The sequence below is a fragment of the Dromaius novaehollandiae genome, chromosome 2 (genome assembly GCF_036370855.1).
Source record: "Dromaius novaehollandiae isolate bDroNov1 chromosome 2, bDroNov1.hap1, whole genome shotgun sequence".
In the NCBI taxonomy this organism is placed as follows: Eukaryota; Metazoa; Chordata; class Aves; order Casuariiformes; family Dromaiidae; genus Dromaius; species Dromaius novaehollandiae.
Genome location: NC_088099.1, coordinates 52620691 through 52641615, shown reverse-complemented (window position 1 = coordinate 52641615; position 20925 = coordinate 52620691). Strand labels below are relative to the sequence as shown.

General features: G+C 38.9%; 1 protein-coding gene across 1 annotated transcript in view; it reads left to right on the top strand.

Moving 5' to 3' along the window:
* Nucleotides 1–13293, top strand: part of DCLK3 (doublecortin like kinase 3) — a 32585-nt gene extending 19292 nt beyond the window's left edge. The window contains exons 3-5 of the mRNA XM_026101361.2: nucleotides 3361–3493; nucleotides 4418–4585; nucleotides 5463–13293. Coding sequence (XP_025957146.2) covers nucleotides 3361–3493; nucleotides 4418–4585; nucleotides 5463–5659 — 498 coding nt within the window. The 3' untranslated portion in view covers nucleotides 5660–13293. The remainder of the gene's footprint in view (nucleotides 1–3360; nucleotides 3494–4417; nucleotides 4586–5462) is intronic.
* The last annotated feature ends 7632 nt before the right edge of the window (nucleotides 13294–20925 follow it).

The window sequence follows — 20925 nt, the reverse complement described above, 5'->3', positions numbered from 1 at the left end:
GTGGTGGCTGTTTTTCCAGTTTATGGCAAAATCACATCCTTGCCCGTTCTTATATCAGTGATTGTAAACTTATCTCCTTGCTGCTTCCAAAACATGCCACTATGGTAATTCTGTGTTTAACATTGGGCTTTATAAATAATATAAGTGTTACAGCTTTTCATGCATTTGAGTTTTTCATCTTTTTTCTCTTTTTCTGTAAGTTTTCATGTATGTATGAGAACTTCAAGTTTAGCTTTTCTCTCATTTAACTTCAGTTTTGTGATACTATCTACAAATACACAAAGCACTATCAGAGGTTTCCAAATACATTTGCGTTAAAATCCTATTTAACCGGTTGCCTGTCAGGAGCTTTCAGTGTGATAAACCTACACAGGGAATTTTCTGTGAGATATTTCCATAGAGGTATTCTTCTAGCTAGCAGCAAGGGAAATCTGAAACTCAAGTATATAAGCAGTGCTCTCTCTTTAGCTCTGAGTATCTCTTTCTAATATACAAAAAGTCCTGCGGACCAGCTTGCTATTGTGATGTCTCTGTGAAGAATCTGTGCTACCTTATGTATTTGCATATGCTATAAATCACCATCTTAAACATCCTGTTGAATTTCACAATGTAGATGTGAAAACATACAAGAGCATGAAGAGGTGTCAGTCATCAGCAGGCAGGAGAAAGAAAGATCAGTTTGCCCCTTCTTTGAAGATGAACTTGGCTTTCTGTTAGAGATGACTGTATTAAAATTCTCTAGGCATATGGCTGGGCAAGTTAGAAATTCAAAACAGTATTCAGATATCACACTGTGGCATCTGCGTTGAAGAGAGTGGTGAGCAATTTTGACTGCCTGCAGTCCAAGGTTACCAGGCACTTCCTTGCAGTTGAAGGCCACAACGAGTTATAATGCCTAAACTGACTGCAGTCTACTGCCTGTAGAAAGCGTACTGAATACAGTTCCTCCTTATCTCTGACTCTGTAGGTAGAGAAGACAAGGCAAGCCTTTTAATTGGGCTTTTGGAGCCATTCTTTGTCTTGAGTGCAGATGCTGTAATAGATATCTTTTTAGGCACTGCAGTAAGGCTATTATGATCATCTAATGTTACCATTTTTGTTTTGTTAGCACCATTTCACTTTGGCTCTGCAGAGCACATGTTGCAGGTATGGGAGGCATGGTTAGGTTTTTCTTGAGCAGGCCCTGGATTTCTGTGATGCTGCTGTGACTAAGTACTCTGGCCTCAGAAGAAATGAAAGTGACCTAGGAACCTTTTGTTTCAGAGTGGCATATACATTTCTATGTTGAAAGTATTTACATGCTTTGCTGCTGCCAGGCAATGGAAAGGATAGACTGGAGCGTATAAGGATTGGGATCCTTCATCTGAGCTCACTCCATGTGAGCTGAGTTTTGAGTTGTTCCGAGCATAAATGCTGAGGAGCTGAGCTGAGTTGCACGCTTTCTTTGAAACAGTTGTCATGAAGCTGTGAAAATACACCCAAGTTCCTACCTGTTTGGTTGCTATGTGAAATGAAAACTTACTGGTTTTGCCCTGGAAGAACAGACAGTGCAGTATTGCCACCTTGTGCTCTGTTGAGAGATTAGAGTTTGATATCCTGATAAAAGAAGAAGTATAACAGTGTGTTTCACAAAGCAAAACAGCTAGATGTTTCCTACTGACTTTGGTAAGGTTGGGATTAGGACCAGTGACCCACCCTGGTTTCTAAATGTTTATGTAAACATATAACTGTTATTTGTCTTAGAATGATAGCATGCAGGATATTAGCAGAAATCTGTGTGATACAGTTTCGTTTTGTGATTTTAAAAGCTTTATATGTGTAATATAAAATATCTTCATACTTGAATATTCATAGAATATATAAAATTTAAATTTTCCACTGTAACTTTTTTAGCATGCTACCACTATTACCCATGTGCTTCAAATCTAAATTTTGTGTATAGATGCTTCTCTTGGAAGTAACTGTTACCTTTATATAACTTATTTTTCATTTTTCTCAGCTGATGTGTTCACAGCACATCATGACAAAACATCATGAAATTGTCTGCTTTTAAAAAATAAAAAGGTGGTTACTACATTTTACCTTTTTCCAGCAAAAGTTTTGACTGCCTGCCTGTAGTAAACTTTATTTTCAATTTCACACTGAAAACTATATTTTCTTAGGAAAACAGCAAAACTCCAGAACTTTTTGTTGGATGGAAACTGGAAGAGTGTTTATAATTGCTATAAAGAAGACGAGTGGGGATTATTTGGCTGTAGTGTAGGAGAGCACATTTTGTCCCATCTGTGCCCTTAGCTGTCTTATAACAGAGACTATCTTGCATTTTTGGCCGTCTCAAGCACTGTCTGATGGCAAAGTGTGAGGTGTTAAAGCATGGTGTATGTCTGCCATATCGTACTCCAGCTTGTCCCTTCAAAACCTGTGAGTCCGGATTTCCTTGGGTTTCTTGTAGACGTGTTCACTGCAGGTCTTTTCCCCATAGTTAGAGATGGACAATTTCTCATTTAAAGCAACATGACACTTTTTTACTTCTTAAAGAATGTTGGAATATCAGTCACCAGTATTAAGAATATTGATGTGTTTTATTACTTTGCTGTCTTGTTCATGCCTTGACCTTTGAATATTTTGTTTCTTAAAATAATGCTTCTTTAGCCACAGTACAGATTAAAGACAAACAAAATTAGAATGGGAAGAAGTGTTTTGACTACTTTCCAGGTGGATGTTGGAGATGGGAACTGCAAGAGAGACACATTTAGGAGGATATTCCACTTGGATCTATTTCTCCAACTCTTAATATGTGATGACTGTGACTCATACTTGTTTTCAGGGCAACAGGTAGAGTAGCAGAGTAATTTGCAAATAAATGAAGAGTTGTTTGGTTTTTTATTAGACCTTTGTGAGGGAGGTATGCTTTTTGGGTGACATTGTGAAGTCAATAACTTACCTGGGAATATCACATTTCAGCATAAAGAAGCTCACAGCTTTCTTCTTTCCAAAGGGAAAGAAGAACTTGTTTTCACAAGGGAAGAAAATTAACATTGAGTTCACTCTCCTTTACTTTTCATCCTCTTAGCTTTTAACTTCTTGGAAGTTAGAATGTGCCAGAGTTTTTAGAACAAAGTTTCCTTTTCCATTATTGCTTCTCCTCTTAAATATATACAACTTAGTACGTGCAAATAACTTTCTAAATACTATTTATCAAAATGTCATTTCCATTTCATTTTGATTTACTTGAAAGCATCAGGACTATACTATACTATCAGGACTTACTTCTTCCTGCTTATTATGAACTGCTTCCTTTATATTTTGCTGTCTTCAAATGAATCTGGAATAAATATATACATTTTTTGTTGTGTATAGGTTCAGCATAATGCAGATAAATCTACTACGCTGAAACTAGCAGATTTTGGCCTTGCAAAGCAGGTTACAAAACCCATATTTACTGTGTGTGGGACACCAACATATGTTGCCCCTGAAATACTTGCTGAGAAGGGTGAGTGTATATATTTATAATTTTTAGTAAACTGAACTTCCTAATCATGGAAATATTCCAGAATGCTTCAACCTATCAATATGTCTTTATAGGGTAGGAGATTGGCTAGCAGTATAGTCTGTGAAAGGAAAGAAAACCTTTTAGCTTTTGAAAAACATAAGCATGACACCAGTTGTATCTGCAGTTTTAAAATCTATGGTAATGTAAATGTGGTATTTTTCAAGTAGGCAAGACATGAAGTACCATAGATGATAATTGCTGAAATGGGGTAAGTGAGCAAGAGTTCATCTTACAACCTGAGGATAGTCACCCCCATTTCATGTTTGCAATCCAAACAACTATCCAAGGCCCATAATGATGCAAAAAGATTGTGAAAATGTATGCCATACTTGTGTAAGAACCCCAGGTGAAGTTCAAATCAGAGGAAGGTTTGGAGATTTCATATCCAAGAAGATTCAGACCTGAAAAAGAATCAGTTCTGTTGATGACTCAAACAAAGCTATGTCTGTTTCTTGTTCTGTGGAGCTGGGTTGCGCATCTCCAGTTATATTCAGTTTCAATGGAAACTTGGCACTTTCATAGTGCTTTTTTGGAAGGGAATCTGAGAAGGACTATTTTACAAATATAAGCTGTATTTTTTCAATTAGGCTTCAATTGACACTGGCCTTGTGAGACAGAGAATGTGTTGAAAAAGAGAGGGACTTTGTGAGAGCTGTAGTTATTAACAAAGAGTACAGCTCAGCTTGAAAACATGCTGTACCAGCCACTCATTCTTCGGCTGACCTCATCTTTTCAAGAAACTGAGCAAACCTTCTGTGCTTCTTGGAGAATGGAATAAAAAAGTTTCCTACCATTTGTGACTTTTCTGTCTAAAACAGGACTTTTGGTAAAAGATAGTGTGTGGTTTGTCTTTTTTTCCCTAAGGTTATGGGCTCGAAGTTGATATGTGGGCAGCCGGTGTGATCCTTTACATTCTCCTCTGCGGTTTTCCCCCTTTTCGCAGTCAGGAACGTGATCAAGAAGAGCTGTTTCAGATCATACAGCTGGGTCATTATGAGTTCCTTTCACCGTACTGGGACAATATTTCTGCAGGTAAGAGTCATCGTTTATACCATATCTGAGAAGTGACAGACTTCTCCAGAATGGTTTGGACACATAAATTACACTTTTGGACAGAACAGAGAACTTGGTGATCTTTGGGGTTGTCTTCAACGTCTGTTTTGCGTGAATCTGTATTTGTTTCAAATCTGAAGTTAGTCCTCTGGTAGTATCGATGTCTGTGAATGTGAACATTGGGTATGATTGGTTTAGCTGATTACTCCCTTTCTGAGGCAAGAGCAGGGATTTTCCTCACCTTGCTTGTATGAATTGCCTCCATGAAAAAGGCACCACAGTCGTATGTTAGATTGATAATCTGAGAAAGGATTCCTTGCTCTACAGAACTCTGTATGGTTTTTCTATTGAAATCAATGGGGTCTGCACTTAGTAATCTCTTTTTTCCCACAGGCTAGTATAGTGTCTTCATGCATTTTTCAAAACTGAAAACACTAAAACTCCTCTCTCCCTGCAAAACTGAAACAGCGCCCTCCCCCCCCGCCCCCAACCTCTTTCTCACTGGAGTTCTACAACTTTTACGCTCTTTGAGGGATCAGATAAAGATCCTGTGAATGAGAGCACCTAGCCTGATGCCTACAGCATGCTTTCTAGATTAAATTCCCTTCCTTTTTTTTTTTTTTTTTTTTAATAACTCTTTCTATATGGCAGAAATGTATCAGTAAAGGACATGGTGGAGATTTGACATATCTTGCCTGTAGTTCTAAATCCAGTTGTTAGGATATCTCCTGGGGTAGCCACAGAAGTCATTATGGTAAAATTAATAGGAAAAATGAGAAGGATGTTGTGTGTAGGTGTAACTGCCTGCATTATCATGTCACTTTTCTCCTCCCTCCTTTTCTGTCTTTCATAATAGCAGCAAAAGACCTCATAACCAGGCTGTTGATAGTGGATCCCCAAAAGCGCTACACAGCACGACAAGTACTTCAGCATCCTTGGATCAGAACAGCTGGAAAAACTAACAACAGAAATTTGCAGAGGGAAGTGACAAAAAATATTGAGCGTCATTTTCGGACCCAGCGCCGCAAGGAAGCTGCAGATGGGGGCACCTGAAATCTCTTCAAGCTATAATCTAGTCATCTTTTTTTTGATTAATTAATGACTTTTGTTTTCTTTTCTAAATGGATTGGGTCTTTAGTATACAGTTATTGCTGGCCATTGCAAGGCCTTTTTTTGATTTTGAGACTCTGGAGAAGGACAGGAATCAAATTCTAATCTACCTTCCTCTGATGTTAATTGGGAGTCTTGCTGTTGACATCAGTGGGGATGGATATTTTCTGGAGGGTATCCTTTATTTTTTGTTAAATACTGATTAGGGCTTTTACATTACAAAATATATATCATTTTAGGTAGCAAATGTTTGCTTCCATAGCCAACATTAGTGATGACAGTGAGGTGCTTTCTCTATCTCTTTTTCTATAATACCTTCTAGGAGTTTTGTTTATAGTGTTGTCAAAATGGTTGTCTCCATACACATCCTGAACTAATCCTCTAAACTATTTTTCACCAATTCTTATGAGCAATGGAGAAGGTGAGGGAATAAAACAGTAAATAAATATATCCTTTAGCTGTAGGATATGTTAAGTAAAAAGCAAGATGCTATTTATTAAGCTGTGAGAGAAGAAAAATCCTTATAGATGAAATCAGGTATTTTTTATTATCTCCTGTGGCAGCATCTTTCATTAGATGGTCTCAGAGACAGAGCAATAGACTACTGTGTGTCTGTTAAAATATGGTAGTTTCTGTGTAGTATGGTAGTTTTGTGTGTCTATGAGAAGAGATGGAAAGATGTCATGGCTGATAAATTTTCAGGACTGTAATAATACCTTGCAAAGTGCTTTCCTTCCTACTCTGGAAAATAGAAAGCTAGGCAATTTCTAAGAGAAGTTTGCTTCTTTTTATGAAGGTACATGTATGGAATTATTATCCACACTTTTTTTTTATACTTAGTTTCTTCTTGGGAGCCATCCATATGCATCTGTGACTCTTCCATGCTGATGAAGAGGAGAAAACTAGGAAGCTGCTTTTATGACTTTCTCGTGTTTGCTCTTACCTTTATGCTTCTCCTTCCATCAACACGCTTGGCAGCTGAATTGCTTTTATACACATTGTTGGTGTAGTTTACCAACTTCTCTTTTTCTGTTGCCTCCCCTGGGAACTTTTTCTCATTGTTTACGTGAGAATGGGCAATGGGATGAAACTACATTAGAGTTAAACTCAGAAAAAACAACTTCTTGTTATTCTATGGAAAGGTCTCCTGGGGGAAGTGTCAGATACTTCATTGTTTATGTTATTTGTAATTGGATTGGATGGAGTTTTAAAGAAATCTTTGGGGAAAAATCCAGTCCTGAGAATGGTCATGACCTAGAACAGCTTTTGTATCTCTGAATTTTTGGTTAACTAATCAAAGCCAAAAAGCAGATTTGTTGTCTGTTTTACAATGCTTTGTCCATGAGTTTCATATGTTAGCAAATAATATTAACATTAAAAATATCAGTAGTATTACTGTTGAATTCATAGCTCATAGAAATGAATGAGGGTATTTTACAGTTGCAGAGCTGCTGCTCTGCATATGTATTTCATAGGGAGGTCAGAAGCATTTCAGAATCAGAAGTACATTTTCGTAACTGTATGAACCAGAATATTATTTTTGCTGAATAGTAAAATTGTGTAACCTTTCTGAATTACCAAAAAGTGTGAGTACTGCCATCATGTTTCCATATCAATTTGTGATTATTTTGCGGCAAGAATGATGCATCAAAGTAGAGACAACTTAGCTCAAAATGGGGAATTGCACTTTCAATTAACTGATGGATTTTTAATACATATTGGATTAAGACTTGCTGTGGAATCCAACTATTTATAAAACAAACTGTCAAATCTTTACTGTATGCCCAAGCAGTATTTATTTGATATATCATACCTCTGCTTAGAGGCCTTGGGTCAGGAAAACTTCTCCTTTTCCTGCAAACAAGAATGGATTTAAGTGCTTTCCTGAGTTAAGGTCATGGGTAACCTCATATTCTAAATGCATTATGTGGCTGTTGTGTATTACTAATAACTTCTCTCCTAATTTAAGTCTACCTTGGATAGGAAACTGGAAAAATAGGTTCTGAATTGCAAAATTATTTATTGTAATTCTCTTAAAATTTTTAATACAGTAATTTAGGAATGAAGTTTGAAGTGACAAAACCATACTTTATCAGGAATGAATTTTCCAGTTTGGAGATTCTGGGTTCAGGGTTGCCTTCTCACCTTCAAGAGCTTGCCTACAGTCTTTTTCATGGTACAGAAGATAGAGAATTTGCTTGTAATAAATGTAAAAATAATTATTTTTTCAAAAATCTTGTTCTTCTCTCAAGTTCTCTAGGTCCCAGAGTGACTACAGACAGCCTGTGCTGTGTGCTGTCACCATACAGCTTCTCTGAGTACAGACACTGCCAAGGCAGTGCTGAGGAACAGGACTGTTGGTGCTGCTGATGAACATGCAGCACTAGACCTTCCTTCTTCAGGCTGGGGGCTCAGAAAGCTTCCAGGTACTTCTCCTCAGTGCTTTTACCTCCTCCTTCGTCTCTCTTATTTAGCTATTCCTTCTTTTCTTCCACAGCTTTCAGCGTTCTTGCTCTGCTTCTGTGCTGCACTGAGTCCGGATTCCCAAACGGCCTGGTTTTAGTTGCTTGAAGCAATGGACACATATGCATAGGACCTTGGTGAGCTCAGCATCAAGGCTCCAGGCCTGAAGGATTGCTTGCTGATGTTGAAAACTAATAGATCTAAGAGGGCTCAGCCAAAGAACCTGTGAAAATCCCTTATTGATCTCAGAGATCTGCAATGTCCCCTCACCTACTACTGCCTCTTCTCAAGCTTTTCTCTTCCTACTGCAAGACCTTCAAACTCAGTCCTGATTTTTAAGATATACAAGACACACAGTTCTAATACATGAACCAAATTCAGAATCTACGGGTGAGAGCATTGCTGTTCTTCCTTCCTGAGATTCTTGTAGTGATCACTGTCTCTTTGGGCTTTGGAGTCATCTTTCCCTTATTTTTGCACTTGCAGATCAGTTCCTTTATCTGAGGAAGCTCAAAGCTGGGAAAGCTCAAAGACAGGGAAAATCTATGTGTCACAGAGAACAAGTTCTTGTTGATTCATTAGGAAGATGAAAAATTTCTCCTCCTTGCCTCTCTTAAACCTTTGTGATTTAGATTCTCCTACAGCCTTATTCTTCATTGGAATTAGAACTAGTTATACTGTCTCTAGCTCTTTAGATATTAAAAGAAAGGAAGGACACACCACAAAAAAGAAAGTAAAAACAATAAGTGCAAAGTAGGACTTCCTATTGCAGAGCTCAATAGAAAAGATCCAATTGAAGAGTTTGCTAAATCTAAGGCAACAGAAGGGAAGAACCTATTTTTCCTGCAAGTTTTCACAAGTCAGCTGAGTAGGAATTCTCTCATTACTATAAAAGGTGTTGTTTGATTCCTCTCCCACAACCAGAGACCCTGACCAAGTTTTAGTTATTCCAGATTTACTTCATTACCTACTATTAGCTATTGACTATTCCAAAATTTTTCTCTCTCTGGAAACCAGAGACCCTGACTATTTCAGTCATCTTTAACTACAGACTCAGTTTGTTTTTTAATGCAATAGGGCATATATACCAAACCAGGCACTGTGTATTGATGGTCAGATAATATATGCTAGAGTTCACCTTTTCAAGGACCTGAAGTCCCTGGCTGAGGACTCCACTTCTCCTGATACACATCTGGTTCCCACATGTAAAACCGTGCATTATTCTATTGGCTATCAGCTCAGTAGTGTGTGCTATCATATACCTTCCAATGGTATATGATGGTATATACCAAACCAATTGGTTGCACTTTTAAAACACATTCTCTCATTTTTTTGCCCTAAGACTTCTCAGACTTTGCAGGCACCAAGATCCATGCGTGTAGGTCTAGAAGTGGATCATCCATTTTTCATTTCCTCGTGACACATATGCCTGATAGTCAGCAGTCAAGACATTCCTGTTTTGTTTGTACTGGGCCATCAGTTAAAAATACAGTTAAGGCTTTCATCTACAGTGGTCACAAAAATGGTCTCTGCAGGATAGCTGCAATCAATATAGGGGTCTGCTACTCCCAAAGATTATGCAGAGAGTCCTAGGGAGCTCTGCTAACCTCTTTGAAAACCAGTTACTAGCTTTGTGTGTCTTAAACTTGTCCTGACTGTGCCCTTCACTGACAAACTAAGTGGTAACTCTCTCCAGTGGCATAATTCCCACTGTTTGAAGATAAAGTGCTCTCCAGATGTAGTGTTCTGTGTCCACCAAGGTCAACTTCCTTTTTCACCTTCACATATGTCATTACATTTCCTTGATCCTGGACCTCTCCCACCTATTTTCTATTACCTATCATCTGCCTTATGTCTTCTACCCTCAGATAGCTTCCATTACTGGAAGACAGTGAAATTTCCAGATGTTAATTAATTTTTCTTGAGGGCACACTGGCTGTTACAAAAGTATTAGAAATAGGGAATTGGCCTCTGCAGGAAATAAGCTGGATTTTAAAAAATATTTAGTTATCTGAAAATGTGCAGAGGATATTAGCATTTCATACTGCCTAGTGCTTAACTGCTGTAAAATTAACAATGGGAATTTGGTCCCTGCCTGTATGATTAGTCAACTAATACTTAAAAATCTGTGCCCAAATGACTTGTGATTGAAACTTGGCAATAAACCAGAGACTCGTCTAGTTCCTCAGAGACCTAGACACTCTAGCTTTTCATATTGAAGGGACCCCACTTCTTCATCTAAGATTAGTTAGCCACTCTGTGGAACAACTGAACTCAGAAATCTTTAAATCCAACATCTCAGGATGCTGTTCTAATTGGCATTAATATGTACTTCTCCCCAATCTCTAGTATTGCAGTCTTTGGCAGTAGGGTAAAAAAGGGACAACGGAATGTTACTTTCTGAGCTTGGGTCTTTTGAGTTATGGTCCTACTGTGAAAGTGAAATTTCTGGAGTTACCTGCTTGCTTTTTTGGGGCTGTATTCAGTCTGCTGGGAACATGGCAAGTTTGTTGTGTTTACAAACTGATCTTCCCAAAGGAAAATAAGTACCTGTTAGTCTGAAGTCTTCCTTCTCTCATTTCCTCTCTATCCTAGATTTCTTTCAATTTAAGGAATTGTATGGAAAATGCTTTTCTGTTATTTTTCTGGGAATGCATTCTGTCCTCTGTGAGTCCACCAGTACAATTCTTTATGGTTGGCATGCTTGCTCCTGGAAGGAATATGGGCCTTTTAACTGGGCTGACAGTGTATATTGACACTGTTGGTTCTGCAATATGGTTTATTTACAACTCTGGTGAAACAGTGGCATTTTCTAAATTACAGTAGGTTATAGACTTCAGTAGGAAAGTGAATTTTTTTTCCTAGTAAAGGAAAACTATATAGAGTATGTTGTATTTTCCAATTTATTGGAAGTAATATTCAAGTAATTACTTGGCCAGGTATCTTCAGTTTGTTTCACTTAATTTAGCTATTTGGAAATGCTGGTTTGAAAAGGCTAACAATTTCATTATTGTGTGTGCCTTCATTTACACTTCGAAAGACTCGTTCTAATGTTACAGTCCTGTGAGCACTTGCAGATATGCTTGACTTTGCTGTACAGAAGCCTGTTAAAATCAACACAAGTCTTGGCAAAATGGGAGCTGAAATTCATACCAATGCCATTTTTGTCCCTGCCTTGCATTAATCGTGTCCACTACAACATGATTTTTCCTTAGAACAATTATGACTAGCAGAGCTAGTTCCATTAAAGCTTAATGCATACAGAAATGAAATTTCCTGTCATTAATTCTTATTTTGTAAAATTCTAGTTTATTTATTTAAAAATAGATTTGTTTTGTGGAAACAGGCATTATAGTTGAAATTCACAGCTAACACAGCTTCTTAGTATATTTCAGTTCTAATATTAAAGTTATTTTCCTGCAGGCATGCAGTACTCTAAATAAAAACACATCTAACAAATTGATGGTGTTTTAGAAGAAGCTATTGTCTCTCTAGGTGTGAGCATGCGTGCCAAAGTGGCTTCCAGTAAGAATCAGTACATGCTTTCATTGATTACATACTGGTACTTAAGACACCACAGGCTACTCACTATTAGAATAACTGTAGACTCTCTGTCAGGAATGACTGACCTTTATGATAATCACTCAGATTTATTTCACTGCATTTTACTGATGTGTGTAGGGAGCTAATTAAAACTGATATAATGCTTTGTTGTTAGGGGTAGAATTCAGCTGTTTCCTGTGTCACTAGTAGTTGAAGTCAGTCCAGCAATGTTTTTTTGAAACGGGCCATTAAAATTGTCACTGCTACATGCTATTTGTTAGGAAAGGAAGACATGACCCCTTGTATCATCCAGTCTGTTGATTCAGTCTGTCACCTTGCATTATAAACAGAGATTTTTGTATTCCTGTAGAATTCGGTCTTTTGAAATTAGAGCCATTTTGATAATGTAGCAATTAGAAAAACAGAAAAAGTAAAGCTAATAATCCTAAACAGCCACTGGAAATATATTTTGTTTTCTGAATTCAGAAGCTATGAAATGAAGAGCTGAGACTGTCTAGAAATGTAGAAAAATTCAAAGTTATTCCTGCAGTAAGTATTTCAGCAATTCAAGTGATAAGAATATTTGCCTCATGAAAATGCATAGACATGCAATATATTGCTAGAGATGAGGATTTAGGATCTGCGGCATTCAACTTCTGAAAGTGTTTAAGATTGCTGTATTGAATAAGGGGTGTAGGATACTCCTAATGATAGGAAGAATGTGACGCATCATAAAGAAAAACTTACTCCTGCATCATTATTGCTGTGTTAGTTGGTAATGCTTTCTAGATTTCAGTGACTGTCATTGTATTGTGAGAAGCCATTTTTCATAAAGAATTTCAGCATACAACATTTTAGATAATGTTTGATGTCAAGGATTTCAGTGATGAAGACAATTTTTCTAGAAAATGGCAAGTGTATGATCATTAACCACTATGATAAGTTGTCAAGCAAGCCTGATTGCTGGCTTTTCAAAAAAAAAAAAAAAAAAAAAAAAGTGTGCAATTTTGTGGTCCTAAGCATTTGCAGTTGCATAGCTCGCAATGTTGACAGTTTTAATGAAAATGAAATGTGTCAACATGTAAACTTATTATTTTCCCAGCTCAGAGGAAGACTTCTCTGGGCCCCATGAAAAGTTGGAACTGAACAGGTCAGATATATTTTATTCATTTCAGCTTTGCTGGAAAAACATGCTTGCAAAAATAATGTTCATATGACTCATGTGTGAAAGATGTGTTATTGACCAGTATTTCAAAGGGAAGTGTAAAATTATATGATTAAAAGTGCAAGTATGTAGGCTGTTGAGATAAAGGCCAGCACATGTCCTGATGGAGGCACTATTTGTACTTTAAACAAAAGAAGAGAGAGACCATGTAAAAGTAGCCCTTCACCAGAAGACAAGAAGAATGTAAAAGAAAAGAAGTGGAAAAAGCAAGAAGAGTAAAAGCTAAAGAAAAACTTTTTCCAAAATATTTTATTTTCTTGAAGTAAATCAATGCTGTAGACAAGTTTAGCAAAGCTTTAATGAGAGAAATAAAGAATGCCTTTTTTTTTCCTTTGTTGATGTGTAACATTGCTGTGATTGTTCTCCAGTTATTTCTGTGTGTCTGGGGATAATTGATTCAAAGCAGGTAGTATAGCAACCGAGAATATTCTCCCACCTGGATAATTCCCTAACAACAGGACAGGAAAAGAATCCCTTAAAAGAAGTAAAACTGAAACTGTTCCACTGTGTAAATAACTCTGAGCAATTAGTCAGCCATGAAAGATGTTATGGAAATTTATTTTTAAATGCTTTCATAACTCGCACATTTAATGTGCAAGGGACTAGCAGTCAGAGCTGGGTGCTAGAATGTAGGAATAATAAATCCTTCGTTGCAGATAAAGCCCCACATAAATTAATGGCAAATGACTGGGAAGGCTGTAAAATGAGAGTATTCCAAAAATCTGTGTAGTTCTCCTCCCTGGAGAAGGGATATAGGAAATACAAGGAAAACTTGAACAAAGACACACGGATAAAACCCTTAATGGTCAGGAAAATTAATCAGATTTCTAACTATCAAAACAGACCACTAAACATGGTGGTCACTGAAGATGATTCCATATTTCTTTAATGGTGATTTTACTTGCTTTGAGCTTTGAGGGTGGGGTCTTAAAAGCCATCAACAAAGGGGTTTAGGCAGTCACTTTCTGTGAAATAATATTTAGGCTTCTGAATTCACCAGACAGTTTTGAAAATCCCACCCTTCACTTAAATACTTTATTTTTTGCTAGTTGTTAATCCAATTTTAAAGGAAAACAGAAGCAGAGATCTATATGGCATTAAGCCTGGCTCCTATGTGCTTGTCATCACCAAAGAGTCCCTCTCAAACATTTTCTAAAATGTATATTTTAAAATTAAAATATCTGTTGGTGTTTCTGGGGACTTTTCCATGAGTTTGAGCTGGTTGACACAAATGGAGAATTTTGCCCATTAGTTTCACATACTGTTGCTTGATTGGGTGAGAGACAGTCCTCTGTGGCTTTTCCAGCATGTGTGTGTCAATGACACGAATGCTTTGTTTTGTGATGGCTGTTCTGTAGTGTTAGTTCTTGGAGGTGCTTCTGGGGTAATGCTGTCTGTCCGTGTTACTACTTTTCCATGTAGCATTAAAAAGTACATTATTTTAAAAGTGTTATTAAAAATAGTATCATTAGATTGTTGTTTTAATGAATTGGTGATGGTATAATTTGTACCAACAACTAGTCAGCCCTTACCAGAAGAATACTTTGGATGAACTCTTGGACTGGATATGGGAGATTCTGGGAAGACAATAGACGAAGAATTCAGCAGCTTCATTCCAGCAAGGTAAGTCATCAGGAACCTAGATTTCAATTGTTTTCAATATCAGATTGACTGGTAGAGGAATGGTAAGGATAGGACATCTGTGTTTTTAAGTGGAAGCCTTCTTAAGTGGAAGCTGCCTTATTTGTAGGGTGCAATGGTTTAGATTTCCAGGGAAATACACACACAAACACATTTGCCAGTTCAAACTAATTTTGTGAGTCCCAGACTAGAAGCTTTTCAATTCATATATACATACCGGCTTGCACATCTGAATAGAACATTTTCATATGCACTGAAAAATGCATTCTTTATTTTCATTGGTATGTTAGTATTATACTCTGTAATGTTACTGATTTTCAGATATGGCCTGAAGAATTTTAATGGTGTTTTCTTTTCTTGGTGAGGAACAACTTGCAAAACTGGTTTTACGTTTATCCCCATGTATCCACATACATACAATTTTACAGTTGACTTTGCATATTTTATACATGCTTGTGTGTCTGGCAAGAGATCCTTTGCATTGCTGAGGTGTGTGAATTTTTTTCTGTTAACATGTAGCTTTGCTACATCTGTGTTAACTGGTAATAATGACAGTAATACTTCTGGGGATTCTCAGGGGGCTTAGTGAAGTTTACCTCCTATTTATTAATTAGGCACTAGTGCCTTCATGCTTCTGAAAATGGCTTTGCAATAGACCTTCTATAAAAGCACCGCAACCAGAATGCCTGCCTTGGATACCTGCCAGTCCAGGCAGGAGGACAGCTTCTGTCCATGAGAGGACTGTGTTCTCTGCGAGGGGCCAGCGGTCAGTCATGAACGCATGCTAGTAGCGGAAGGCACAAAAACATGAACATCTCTGGACCCTCTATAGTCAGAAATCAGAAGGAGACTAGACAGGCGTAGAGAGTGACCTTGAGGTGCACTGAGACAGGGCGCAAACCTAGCTTTCTCTGAGTCCTGGCTCGAGGCCTACCTGCTGGAGCACACAGTGTGGGCCAGCTGGGATCCAGGGTTCAAACCCTTGCAGTCTCACCCGTGTGGGAGTTGGTTCATCTTTCTCTCCTCTACGGTATCTCAAGTGTTGGCAGTACGCGCAGCTCTGTGTCCTGTAACCCCAAGAACCAGATACAGGGGAGCGGCCTCTCTGTGAGCTGACACCCAGGTGTCTGGCACTGGGAGCTGCTAGATGAGAGGCAGCCAGGGTTCCTCCATGGAGCGTGGCAAGGAGGTCTTGTGGTGTTCCTCCTCCTCTAACGCTGGAAGCCGGGACGGACGCACACCTCATCGACTGAGCCGATTCTGTGCTGGCTTGAGCGTGGGGAAAAGGGCTGGTGCAGAGGTCTAGAGGTCAAGGTGCTCTTGCCATTCCACAGAGGGTCAGGAGAGGCTTCATGACTGCTTTTGTTAGAGCAAAACCCTGCCTGACAACAGTCTGTCCTTTCTCTCCTGTGGCCCCAAGTGGTCCTGGGTACAGTGTGACTTTGTCGTGGAAATTCTCCTGCCTTGTCTTTACTGTATCCGGCTTTGAAGCATATGTTACTAAGAACAGTAGTGATAGTGCTTGTATTGCACTTCATATGGTCAAAGCTCTTCACAAACATTAGCTAATTAATCCTCACCAAACCCTTATGTGGCAGGTATTTATTCCAGCTGAGTGTTTGCATTCATAATTAAGAATATGCTAGATATAATCCTGCTGTCAATCAGTCTAATTGACTTAAATGTCTAATTGGGTAGATTCCCCCAAGTAAGTTCAATTTAAAGAAAGGTTACGTTGGAGAGGGGAATCGTGCATTGGGAAAAGAGGAGCGCAAAATGAAATCCTCCGACAGGGAAAGGTAAGGGCTGCTGTTCGTATTGTTTTTAAAAGCAGCCTGGAGACAGGAGCTATGGTGTCATTGCTACAAAGTATCTTTAAAGAAGCTTGAAGTAACATGGAGTTAAGAAACAAATCTTTTAAACTGGGTCTGTTTGAACAGGAAAAATGCAAAGAGAAAATCACTCATAGTAGTGAGGACTGAAAGTTTCTCAAGTTAGTGTGGCTCAGCACAAGAACCGTTTATGGAGTTGGGTCTTTAGCAGCTTTGGCGCAGAGATGTCTGAGCCATTCCTCTGCCTAGGTGAACTGACATTCATAGGCCTCCATGACACAATTATTGCCACAAGATGGTGTGTACTAGTTCAGCAGTCCTCACTGAACTTCTGCTTGTTTGTGGAATTTCCTTCATTTCCATAGGCTGTGAGGAAACAGGGAGAGGAGGGAGAGCAACGAGTGATTGAGGGAGGCTCCTCTCTGCATAAGCAAAGATTTGGACTTTCTCATCTGGGCTTTTATTTTGCTAGAGAATGACAGCTCCCTTTTACATCTTGCAGGAGGCCATCATATAAGTTGCTGGAGGCTGACATGCACCAGCATAAGTGTTTTTTATTATAGTGTTGAATGGTAGTTAATATTTAATGTGCCAGTAGATGATACTCAAAAGATAAAGCATGCTCTGGCTGGGAGACATGGGTTTAAGGACAACACAGATGTTAACTGGAGACTGAATGACAAGCTGCAATTTTTAGTTATGACCAGTTAAATATATGAATGCGTGGTCTAAGCATTATGTATACAAAGAAATAAGGAATGGATAAAATTACTATTCACCCTTCCTAGCCAGCTCAGATACTGTGGTGAACTTGGTTCAGGGGACTTCTTCGCTTAACACATCCATGAGACTTTGTGCACTGAGTGCAAGATGCACATACTTGGCTCCCTCCTTTGCAGGTCCCACAGCCTGGGCTGTTTGATTTCTCACACAATGCAGCTCTGTGATCCCATGTGCCACAGACCCAGGCTGTCTACCACAGGGGTATGGAGGAAGGTGAGAAAGTCACAAATGGAGACCTGACCTTACAAGTGTTGCCAAGGGAAACCCCAGGCTTATCGGAGTACCCAAGAACTTGCTTATCTGCCCCAACTTCTTCTGGACATGCCCTATTTATTCTGATTCTCCAGGGAACAAGAAGGCATTTCAGGAGGTCACTACTCCATCATGTTGACTCAAGGTAAGATATCTGTGGCAGTCCTGACAGACACTATCTAGCCTGTTCTTTAAAAGCTTCAAGAAAAAGATTCCATAAGCTTCTTGGGCAATTTTCAGTAGTACTTTGGTGGTCTTACTGCCAGAAAGTGTTTCCGAATTTCTAAAGTGAGTCTCTCTTGTCAGAATATTAGCCCATTTCTTCTGCTCCAATCTAGAACAGGTTTGGAGAATGGATCATTCCCTTTCTCTTTTGCAGCAGCCTTTATACACCTGAAGGTTGCTCCCTCAGCAGTCACCCTTCAGGAAAGGTGACAGTGCTGGCTCGTGCTTTGAGATAGAAAATAGCTGGGAGGTGGGTAAAATTTTTGACATTGCCAGTCCTGTTCCCCTGTGGGTTTGTGGTCATTCTCTCAGGTGTTAACAGCTTGAGCTGGTCAAGGCTTCAGCAGGATTGGTATCTATGCTTAAGCGTATGTTTTCTCTAACCTGACTTCATGCCTTGGCTCACAACTGTGTGTGTGCTACCAGCGCCATCCAGGTTGAGTCTTGCCCCTCTTTGCACCGGACCAATCCCTTTCTGCATGGCTGCAGCGCTGCGAGCAGATGTGAACCCTTATAGCTTGGGACATCTCTGTGGGAGAAATGCTTTTGAGAATTAGGATTTAGTGGCACTCTATGTGAAGATCTTTAAGTACTTTACTTAGATAGGTACTATCAGCTTTAAGGAAAAGGAGGTCTACAAAGATGTTACTGTCATTACTATTTAAAATACCTGTTGTGGGGCATCCAGAGATCCTCCAGGCTGGACTCTGTTGTGCTAGGGGATGTGCAGGTAGGGCGTAAATAGCAGCTTAGAAACTAAAAAAATTCAATATTTTTCTTCAAAATTTAACTACTGAAAGCAGTCCTTGTGGAAATTCACAGTGAAAGTGAGCAGCAAGTAATATTTTTGAAGTTGTTACAGAGAAAATATTTTTTTTTCTCTGCATCCTTTGCTAGAACCTGCAAATTTGACTTTAAAAAATAGATGTGGCTGCAGATTCAAGTTGACAAGTGTTACAGCACCAAATGCATTTCAGACTGGAAAAATGACAATATGAAAAAGTACATTTAAGAAAGGCTATATCTTGGAAAACTGTATTAACCTGTTGAAAATGTTGCTTTAAATACTGTAACATCAAGAACATTTATGTCAATGAAAAATCCAATGATGTTACTGTATATTAAAAGCAAATATTGCTTTAGTGATCACCATTTCTTGTGATCAGATGAATGGCATTCTAAAACAAAAACATTTTAATAAATTTCCAAAGAGCTTTAAGCAAGAGACAGATAATTTGGGGTTCTTGCTTATTTTTTTCTGTAATCTGATAATATTTCTAAGAGGATGGTGTTGATCAAATGGCTACTAAAACCTGGGAAAAACATATGCTCAGGTAATGTTTAAGTATCAAGTAAGTATATGCTTATCTTTTTAGTTGCTCTCTATAAAATTGGGCTCTTGTAATTTTAGGAAATTAAAGCTTGACATTACTTTTTTTTGTAAACACATGTGCATGCACACACACGTTTAGAATGGTGACTTTAATGATTTTATGAGTTTGTCCTTACCTCATTTTTTCCAGTGATACTGACTTGTCCCAGAAACTGCACTGCTCGCAATACAAAACACTCGAGGGTTTTTCCATTAACTAAAATGATATAGGCTTACAGTTCTGCAGTGTCTTGAAGTGTCTCTTGAAGTTAAGAGCCTTTTAGGTAATTCTGGTTTTACTAAAGCATTTTCAATATTTTAGACAAAAAAAAAAACAACAACAACAAAAAAAAAAACCTTGTGATGTGGCTGTGTTTAGGTGAAGTGACATCCAAAAGAAAAGCATCACAAGTACATGATAGATGTGTTCATCACACGGGTAGTAATTGTCACACCTAGGACTGCGTGACTTGCCAGCTGGTATGTCTACAGCCAATACAAACCACTGGCAATAAATTCATGAAGAAAAGGAAAATGAAAAGGACAGCAAAGGAAAGAGAAATGAAAGAGGAGAAAAAGAGAGGTGAAGTCCTGCAGAAGCCAGTAGTTTTTCCTGACTGGTGAGAGCAGAATGACGAAGTAAAGGTGACCGGCATGTGTTGGCTTGCACAGTGTGGCCAGGTGGCATGAGCTCTTCTGAGCCTGTGGGGCTCTTGGGGCAGGCTGCTCATGCCCAAATTAGCTCTGCCTGAGCTTTTCCTCCTTAGTGCTTGTATTGTTGGGAGGTCTTTTTATTTATTGTTACTTCAGGTAACCGATGGATTCACTTGCCTGCTTGATATGTTCTCCCATGGCAGTCAGAGGACAGGGTTTCTTGTGCTGGTTTCAATTCCCCCTCAGTTCAATTCAGCTCTCATAAAAACACTGCAGAGCAGTCCACTAAAGAAACATAGGAGCTTTCTCATGCTTTGCACATGGGTCTCCTGGCATAGCTCGTGAGAATTATTTGTTAGATGGACACACTCTTTTTTTTGATCTTAATAGAAGTGTGCATTTTCTTTTTCTTCCTGAAGATTTCTATTAACAGTCAGTAACTCTTGTATAAGTTATTTCCCACAAGGCTGTCTCCCTTGCTGGGATCAAATTATTTAATATATTCCTGCTTCGGGCAGCTTGAGAATATACACAGAAACCCCACTGCGGTCTTCTCTGTTTAACGTGCCCAAGGGAAGCTGATGAGTGCAAAACCCCAGCTGATGAGCATGTGTGGGTGCTTGTTGCTGCTCAGGGATCCCCAGCACCTTCCTTGGCTGCCTGTGGAGCAGAGTGAAATGCCCGGCAACACCTTGGGGTGCTCTTTTGAGTAGAGGGTGCTCTCTTTGGAGGCAAGTTGGCCAAAAGAGGAGACAGGATGTTTGTTGCTAGTGGGAAGGGGGGCTTGCTCTCTCGCAGCCTCTTCTGCCGTGTTGCTCTCTGCATTTATTCAGCCACAACACAAACTGCAGTGGGACCCCTCACTCTCCTCACGAGGATACCAAATAGCAGTTTGTAATATGGGCTTTAGTCATTGCTTGTTTGCTGGCTGGGTTTCATCCAACAAATACGTGGTGGTTTTACCATGCTTATCCATAAATTTCTTCTCACAGCCCCAAACTTCTCTTTTTTCTTGAAGTATTTTAATTTTATTGTCGTTTCTGAAGAAGACAATGCTTAGGTGAAGCCCACCAGGTGGTGCTCTTGGCACAAAAATAACGAGGACTTGGTCTCTGCAGGGTGTTCTTACCCTGCATTGGTGTTAGTTTTGTATAAAGCTTTTGGTTTGGCTGGAGCATTAATTTGCCAATGAACTTTGACAGAAACAGCTGCCTTTCTT